Consider the following 8,798-nt stretch of genomic DNA (forward strand, 5'->3'; position numbering starts at 1 on the left):
GAGCACCCCGTATCGAGGCGGTGCAGCCCCGGGGCCGGGTCTCAGGGTTTGTCTCCGTGCTGTGGATAACAACGTCCTCATCAGCAGCCCCCAACACACCTCCTCTCCCCTCTCAGGAAGGCTGGAAGCGGTGGCAGCACATTTGCTGCTGAACAATCTGTCCTGGGGGCCTCCTTTTTCCACTCTGGGGAGCAGACGGGGGAGTTTTTCACGTCTGCTGCTTGGCCTTCACCTGCCGCCCCTGTAAGCCAGTGCACAATGTGCAAAAGACCATCACCAGCCTGGAAGCGTTGCAGCAGCAGCCCAGGGAGCTTTAGAAAGCTTTGCTGTGCGGTGCTAAACTTCCCCTTGCCATGTGATCTCTTCCTGGGGAACATTTAACACCCTGTCTCCCATGCATGCCATATAAATATTCTGCCTGACTTCAAAGAGCGGTGGCAGAAATGACATGTAATATTTTTAATCCCATTTTTTACAGCTCCCTGCAGACTCTAAAGAAACTTTCCTTGGCTTGCAGAGCAGCCCTCCCATCCCTCGCCCCGCTCCCCTCCCCCTAAGGAAAAAATCTCAGGGCTCTAATTATTTAATCCGGAGCTGATTTAATGCCAGGGTGTTCTTCGCTGCGTGAGCGAGGGGAGCACGCTGCTGGCCGGGCAGGGACTTTCAGGCCAGCTTTTATCCAGTTAAAGCTAATCCAAAGCTCATTTTTGCCGGTGACATGGAAGCCCGGGAGCTCTTGAACTGCAGTTGAGGCTCCGCACGGCTCCGCTGAGAGGCGAAGGCGCTGGGCATGGCAGCTCCTGGCAGGGCAGCCGGCCGCTCGCCTCCGAGCTGCTGGGGCTTTGCTAAATTCAAAAACGAAAAACAAACAAAGGCAAAGGATGGCTTCTCCGAGAGGAGCGCTCTGGAACCGCCGCTGTTTACGAAAAGGGAAAAAAAAATAAATAAATAAAAAAATGCCGGAGGTGAAATGTGATCTTTCAGCATCTAGGTCCCTCCAAGGATTTGTAAGTTGCAGGATCCCGCTTTGGGCCAACTTCACGCATTCCTCAGCAGCCCTGGCTGGTTCCTGCTGATGTTCATGTGGTTGAATGAAGCCCCGTCGGCGCTGCGAGGAAAGCCTTTCCTCCGCTGCATCACGAGCTGCCCGTGTTAAGTGAAATTAGCTGTTTGGGTAGCTTCGGCTTATTTTGTGTGTACCCTAGCCCTTGAACTCAGAAGGATCCCCTGGGCTGTGTGGGACGTGTATTTATGCTCCCCAGAGGAGACAAAGCAGGAGTTTGTGGTAGCTGTTGTCCTGAATGATCCTGCCAAGCCCCTGAGCAGGTTAATATCCTTCAGAGTGGGGCTTTTATGGGAAAAAAGACAACTAATGGGATAAAGGCGGACTGTTTGCAGGTCATTTTTCTCTTGCACCAGCTCTGGGATGTACGGAGCCCCATCAGAGGGGCTCACACAGGAGAGGATCGCTGTGTGGTCCCAAAGCAGCTGCCTCCAGGTCCGTTTGTCACTGATGGTGTGGGATCCCAGCGAGATTCCTCCCTGGGAGAGCCCTAGGGATGTCAGGGGCTGTTGCTGCATCGGGCAGTGCTGTGCCATGGGTGCAGCACGGTTTGAAACAAAATCATCCTGCAAACTGGCTTCCAGAGCTGTCCCCGATGTGCTCAGGACCATCAATCCAAGCAGTGGGGTTGCCTGAAATGCTGGCCCAGCAGTGGTTGTCAGCCAGCCTTGGCTGGGGCAGATCTCTAGCCTGAAAAAGCGTCAAAAAGAACAGCAGATAACCAGCTGCCCTGCTGCCACGTAAGGGTTTGAAGCCTTTGCTAGCTCCACATCTAGCCTGTTTGCATTTTTTTGGCCTGCTTGCACTCTCAGGCATGTCTTTGCCGGCTCAGCAGCCAGAACAAGATTTGAAGTGACACTGAGGGGGAGCTTGTCTTGCTCCGGGACAGCACTTGTCAACCCCGGTCCACGTTAACCCTTGCGGGGATGTTAATGCCTGGGGATGGCCCCTGTGATGGTTCGGGTCCACCTCCCTCCCTCCCACCCCCCCTCGCTGTTTTGGAGAGCTCTGTGTGAATGCACACGGTTGCGACAGGGTCTCCTTGGTCCTGGAGGGAAAGGGATGTGGTCAGGTGGGAAGGGAGAGATTTGGGAATTCTCGGTGCGATCAGGGAGGGGAGATGGTGATGGGAGCAGAAAGCCTCCGGAATCCATCCGATGAAACAAACAATGCAGGGGCTGAAATCTCCTGACTTTACTTTGGCAGCCGAGGCACAGGCCACATTATCTAATGTCCACTGCTGTCCAAAACATACTGCTGGGGAAATGTTTTCCTAGTGGCCTCTTGTTTTAAATAATAATAGTAACGTGGGGCTGCCTGCCTTTGTAACAAGTCTGTTTTTTTTTCCTGGGGATGAGGTTGCAGGGATATATGCTAACCGGCTCTCTGTGTTGTCTTAACAGTTTAAACTTCCAAAGGAGTACAGCTGGCCCGAAAAGAAACTGAAAGTCTCCATCTTGCCAGATGCTGTGTTCGACAACCCGCTGCATTAGAGCTGAATTACACCCTCCTAACGACTGGGAGAGCCAAGTTACTGTCCATTACCCAGTGACTCACAGGATAATTAATGCAGTAAAAACTCTGCCTGCAAAATAAAAGAGTTTGCTGCACAACCACTGCAAACAGAAGAGGAGCTCCTCAGCACCAGCCCAGACCGAACTGAGCCCTTTCCTTTATCCTTCCCAAGGCTGAGCTCTCTGGGAACAGCCTGCGTATGTGTGAGTGCGAGTGAGAAATATTTAACTATGAAAATTAGTAGTAAGAACCCTTTCTCTCTCTCCTAGCTACAGAACTCCCCTCTGCCTTAGCCCAGGGTGTAGACGCTCTGCACGCCTGTATTTACACATGCATTCTGCCAGGTGCGAGCCTATAATCCATGGATTAAATGTTCTTTACGTGACTCTGGAGTCCTTTTGTTAGCCAAACTTTTACTGACTGCAGAACTGTTCTTCCATGTGCTATTTTTTTTTTTTCTTTTCAGAAACGGAATGGTATTTCCCCTGTTTAAAGGAGGCCAAAAGCTCACATGCTTGAAGCTGAACAGATTTAAAGATGAACTTTCTAGTTCAGTCAAGAAAAACAAACCCAGATCCTCCCTGCCCTCAAATTAGGCATGTTTTAAGTGTTGGTCTTGGTGCTATTAGCTATGGTATCGCTGCAAACAGAGGCAACTTTATTCTCGCGCATCCTGTCCTTGTGCCTGAACCCCAGGGAAGGTCGCAACCTCTGGTTTTGCACAGGCAGGAGGAAGAAAGCTACCGGGGCGGGGGAGATCTCCTGTTTACAGTGTGTTTATCTTTAAAGAGATACTGTCAAGTACTTTTTCCTTGCTATTGTACAGAATTCGAGAAGCTAGAAAGAGCCGTTTGTTCACAGGGGTAACTTAGGCAGCTCTGCAGGATCCAGAGGGCTGCTTGAAAGCATATGAAACGGAGATCTCCGCTGCCCTGGCATAGCAAAGGCAGACTCAGCCTCACTAAATCCAACTATTCTCATTCCAGCAGGATTGGGCTCTAGCACAGCTCCGTTTTCCCCTTCAGCCTTGCTGCAGCGGCTCTTGTTGCGGCTGGTGCCCCTCCTGTCGCGTGGATTTGGACTGTGGAGCATCGGGATCGGTTTGAAAAGACCCTGTCCTCTAGCTCCCCGCGGCCTCCCCCTCGGAGCACAAGGTGGTGTGCAGAGGATGCAGTCTTTGCACCATCACGTTGCGTCTCCTCCGCGTTGCAAGGCCGGCCGCTGGGGATGTGCTGAAGCGAAGCACTGCGTCTTTACCCCCCGCTGCTGCTGCAGGTTGTCCCTGACGTATTCCCCCGGCCCTTCCCTGCCCGTTGTCTTTCGGTGGCAACTCTTCACTCCTCGGCAGGGGAGGTGCAGCTTTCTCTTCCACCCCTTTCTGCCGCCAAGCTGACTTGGCCGTTCCTTCTTCCCGATGTATGCGCAACTGTCGGGTGATCTCAGTGCAAGTAGAACAAAAGCTTTTAACACTTTACCTCCCCTGATCAAACAGCAAAGTCCAGGAGGCCTCCTGGTACCCCAGGGTTGGTTTTCTGTTTGTTTTCGGAGTTAATTTCTTCCTGGCACAGTCAGCTTTGATGTCTTCTTGCATATATTGGAGGCTGGTTAACGCTGGTCAAGAAGCAGAGCTAGGAGCCGCAAAGCTTTCCTTGGACTTGCTGCAGAATCCCTCTGTGGCCTCAGGCAAGTCACTCGGTGTCTCTCCGTGCAGAGAGGGTGATTATTGACTAGAGGGCTGTAGGACCTACCGAAGCATGCCAGGGTTTGCAGGGGAGGGCGTGCTTTGTGTACAAAGTAGCGTTTGTATTATTATAATTGTTGTTATATTATAATTTAAGGCAGGCCAAATGCAGGGGCCAACACTGCTCGGCAGAACCTTCCCTTCTGCAAAGCTACGAAAGCAATTTACATGTAAATGAGGCTGTCATTTAGTCTGAACTCAGCGGATCATCTTCAAATCCTGCTGCGAAAGAACAAACTTTCCGAGAGCTGCGTGTGCCAGCCAGAGTGCTGTGTGTGCCGTGGCAGCCTGCGTTCATCCCCGGGATCTCCTGCCCAGTTTTCCTTGTCCTGCCCCGCACAGAGCCGACCCGAGCCTCCCGCACTCGATGCGTATCCAGGGGACACCGTGGATCGGGAGCAGCATGAAAATTGAGCGGTCCAGCCTCCGAAGCAACGCACCCGAGCGTCCCGTCGCCAGATAATGAACAAACAGACGATTGTTCGTCAGGAACGGAGCAAAGGCAGCGGCCACAGCGTTGTCCCAAAGCCACCCGGCAGCAGTAGCCCGCGGACTGCGCCGGGACAGGGTTTGCTGGGGGTGCCCGCAGCATTGCTGGCTCGCTGCCACGTTGCTGGCTGCTCCTCCTCGTTTCCAGATGCTGGCCCTCGTTAAAAGGAGCCTCCAATCCACGTCGTAGCGCAGAAGGGACGTTCGGAAGGTCAATCGCTGCTGCTGCTCCGGGCTGCCTCGTGCTCCGGTTGTGCCTGGCTTATCTGCATGTTTCCCTCGTCGTATTTGCTCTCCTCAGACGCTCTGGGTTGGGTTTTCATTGACTTCAGAGGGAGCACACTCAGAACGCGTTCGAAAACCCACCCGGTATCCTGGTGTGTGTGTGTTTCTGTTCCGTGCCACGTATTTATGTGTAGCTCTGGGTATTTGAGTTAGGAGCAGGTGGCGTGCCAGAAATCCCCGTTTCGGAGACGCTTCCTCGCGGATCTGTGCCGGTAGCCAGATAACAATTGAGGGGAAGGTTGGAGGGGAAGGAAGTGGAAATCTTCCTACTTAGCTAAAGGGAAAACTCTCAGACAAATAACTGCTAAAATAGAAATCTCTGTCTTATCGTGAGGCCAACTCTAGGAGAGAAACCGGTGAAAGTCAACCCTGAAGCTCCAAGGTCACGCTGCTGCCTCTCAGCACTCACCGGGAATCAGAAAGTGGCGTGGTGTGCGGTGTTGGAAGAGCTGCACACCCGCAGGACATCCCTCCCCTGATCGGCTTCAGGTCTGCGACCCTGCCAGAGCCTCACTCGTTGGCAAGGAAAAGAGATCTCGAGGCTGGATGTTTTCATCTCGGGGCAGGAGGACGTGTCTGTGTGCGAAGGAAATGGCAAAGCAAGCTCCGTGTTTTAGTGAGCGGAATAGTTCTGACAAGGGAAATGCAGCAGCGCTAATAAACGCCGCGGTGTTTTCTAGCCCAAACCTGCCGAGATCCCGTGCAGGTCTGCTTGGTGCTGATTTTGCTCTAGATTGTGCAGGAGGTTTGAAGCAGGATTACAGAAACCCCAAACCTGCGAGGCGTCTTTTGTCCAGAGATAGCGATCTGGGCTTGAAATCAGTGGCTCCAGGTTTTCTCTCTCCTGGAGAAGCCTCGCGGCGCAGGTAGGCAGGGGCATTTCCAACCACCAGGAGCCTTATGGCAGGCCCGCGATGCCTTGAAAAGTCCAACGTGTGACCGCAGCCCTGAAACGAGAGAAATCCCAAAAGCCAGGACTACTTTCCTTCTCAGCTCGTGATTAAAGAGAGGTTTCGTGCTGGGGTCGGGCTGGCAGCCCCCTCGAAACCCACAGCCCCCCCCAAACCCACAGTTGGGGCTCGTTCAGGGCCTTTGCGGGGTCTCGAGGCTGTGAGAGGAGCTGAGGGGGGTGCAGGGTGCTTCACCACAAAGTTTTTGGCTGGTTGTGTGCTTTGTAGGGCTGGTGTTTGGAGGACAGGGCTGCTCGGGGGCTTGGCCATGGCAAGGCAGCATCACACCAGGTGGGGAGAAGCCCTTCAGGCTGGAGGCCACCCTTCCACATCCCATTTTCCCCTAGCTGGATGAAATCGGGGACCCCAAATGAGGTGGGAGCCCCCTGCCAGCACCGACAGCCCCTCCGCACCCCGGAGGCTTGATCCTTTTAGCGGCTGCCCCCCAAACGAGTGTATATTGTGCCTTAATTCTCCCCGTGAGCGACGCTGCAAGGGGCAGACGAGCTGTCGGGCAGCCGGGAGCCCCTTTCCATGTGTCTGTCCCCATGGATCGAAGCAGGCTTGCCCCGGAGCCAGCCCAAATCCCAAACAAGCTCCAAGTGCACGCTTGCCGGGACGGGGACGGGGACGGGGGGGGGTTCACGTCCCGAGATTTTAAAGCCGAATTTAGGTCTCTGGGACCGTTGTGGTTTTTAACGAGCTCTGTAGCGACCTACTATTTTTGTAACATTTTTTTTTCTCTGTTGTGCAGTGCCTGCTTGTTCTCTTTCCCTTAAAAAAAAAAAAAAAAAAAAAGAAAAGAAAAGAAAAGAAAAATAGCCTTGTGTTCGACACGAGTCCAAAATTTCAAGCGGAGGATAAAGCCGGAGGGTTGCAAACGTGTCTCGAGCTCGGCCTCGCGGGCAGGCACCCTGCCTCGTGCCGTGCCGTCTCCCCTCTCGCAGGAGGGGAAGAGGTGAGAGGAGCGGGGCGGAGGGGACCTCCGAGAGAGCCGGAGGGAGATTTCCTGCCGCTCGTTGTGTCCTGCAAACGCTGCCCTGCTTCTCCCTCGCCCTCTCCCCTCCTCTCCCGGCGAGGCTGGAGATGAAAATGGCTCCTTTGTTCCTGTCCCCGGGGCCCAACTGCGAGGAGCTGAGCGGCTCCGGAAACACCGCGCGGGGCGGGTGGGAGGGACCGCGCTGGAGGTCCTACAGAAACACCACGCGGGATGCAGGAGCGGTAGGTCCTACAGAAACACGAGGCTGCGGGAGCCCCGTGCGGGGTCCTGGGGCGCAGGTGGGGCTCGGTGCCCCCTTTTGCCCTCCCCTCTTGGCCACCCCGGGGCTCCGAACCCAGCGCGGGGTTTTAGCCCTTCGAATCCCTTCTCCTTCCAGCCCAGGCTCTTCCCTACATCCATGCGGGATGCGGGTTGTGCTGCCCATGGGTTGGGTTGCGTTTTTGGGGGGTTTCCTGCAGAATTTTGCAAAGACAAACTGGCCGGGGGGATCCGGGGCAGCCCCCAGCCCGGCGGCGAAGCTCCCCGCAGCTCCCGGTGTGCGTGTGCGATTGTCCCCCCACCCCCTTTTTTTTTTTTTTATATATATAAAAGACAAAAAAAAACAAATGGAAAGCTAAACTAGCAGAGGTTTTTAAATATTTTATATTAGTTTCTAATGTAAATTCCTACATGGTTATTGCGGTGCTGGGTGTGTTCCGCCTGCACGTGACTTTTGTAATATTTTTGTGAATCACTAAACCTTTTTTTTTTTTTTTTCCTCCCGTGTATCCGAAGTGCATTAAAGGTATTTGCATACTTGTCGGTGTCCTTCTCTTTTTGTGCTCCTTTTTGTGCTCCTCAATAAATTCCTTTAAGGGCAGAGAGGGGAATGGGGGAATGTCGGGGGGTGGAGGGAAGGGATGTGAGTTCGGGGATGTTGTCTCAGCCTTCCTACGTCGAAGGGGCAGCCTGGATTCAGGGTTAGGGGAGCGAGGAGCAGCCTGCAGCGGGTTCCCTCGCCCCAAACCCCGCATGCTATGGGCTTCCCAGGCCTCGAAGCGTCTGCAGCCCCTCTGGGACATCCCAGCAAGGACAGCGGGGCCGGGCGGTGCTGCCGGCGCCCGGTTAATCATTCAAACACATCAAGGCTGTGCGGGGAGATAAGCGGCCGCGAGGGCAGACCCAGGACATAAATCCGGGGACAGGGAGAAGCCAGCAGAGGCCCAGCACAGCCCCGAATCCGTAGGGGACCCCGGCCGGCACCCCTGAAGCCAGCCCCGTGCCTGGAGCTGGCCTCGCCGCGCTGCCTCCGCCCCAGCCGAACGCACCTTCGGGCGCTGAATTTAATTAAGGTTTCTGAAAAGCGGTGGCTGGGAGCCCCTCCTGGATCTGCGGCTCTGAACTTCATTAGGAGCGGTTTGTTGCTAATAACGCCGGCAGCTCCTCTAATTAATAATGGAAGGGCTGCGAGCAGATGCCAAGCCAGGAGAGGGAAGGGATTTGTTTGTTTATTTCTCTCTCGCTCTTCTTTTTTTTTTTTTTTTTTTTTTTTTTTTTTTTTTACGGTGCGGAGGGAGGGCCGGGGCTCGTTTCCCATCCAAAAAGTGAACAGCAGCACCCGGGGACCTTGACTGAGAGGGTCCCCAGGGGATGGGGACGGCTGGTGCGGTCCCACAGCCGGTGACTTCAGGGGGGGTTTCCTTGGAGAGACGCTGCAGCACATCCCTGGGAATCACCACGTGGGAGGCAGAGCTCAGCAGCAGCCCCTGCTCGAAG

General features: G+C 54.4%; 1 protein-coding gene across 4 annotated transcripts in view; it reads left to right on the forward strand.

Moving 5' to 3' along the window:
• The window catches only part of SUFU (SUFU negative regulator of hedgehog signaling), an 83,930-nt gene extending 76,275 nt beyond the window's left edge, over window positions 1–7,655 (forward strand). For 2 of the 4 annotated variants that reach the window (XM_084526267.1, XM_084526266.1), the window contains exon 12: window positions 2,467–2,963. In XM_084526267.1, the coding sequence (XP_084382393.1) occupies window positions 2,467–2,556 (90 nt within the window). In that variant the 3' untranslated portion in view covers window positions 2,557–2,963. Of the gene's footprint in view, window positions 1–2,466; window positions 2,964–3,044 lie in introns of those variants that run through there. The other 2 variants (XR_014695103.1, XR_014695104.1) reach the window with 2 other exon arrangements.
• The last annotated feature ends 1,143 nt before the right edge of the window (window positions 7,656–8,798 follow it).

Source organism: Aythya ferina, assembly GCF_964211825.1.
Source record: "Aythya ferina genome assembly, chromosome: 7".
In the NCBI taxonomy this organism is placed as follows: domain Eukaryota; kingdom Metazoa; phylum Chordata; class Aves; order Anseriformes; family Anatidae; genus Aythya; species Aythya ferina.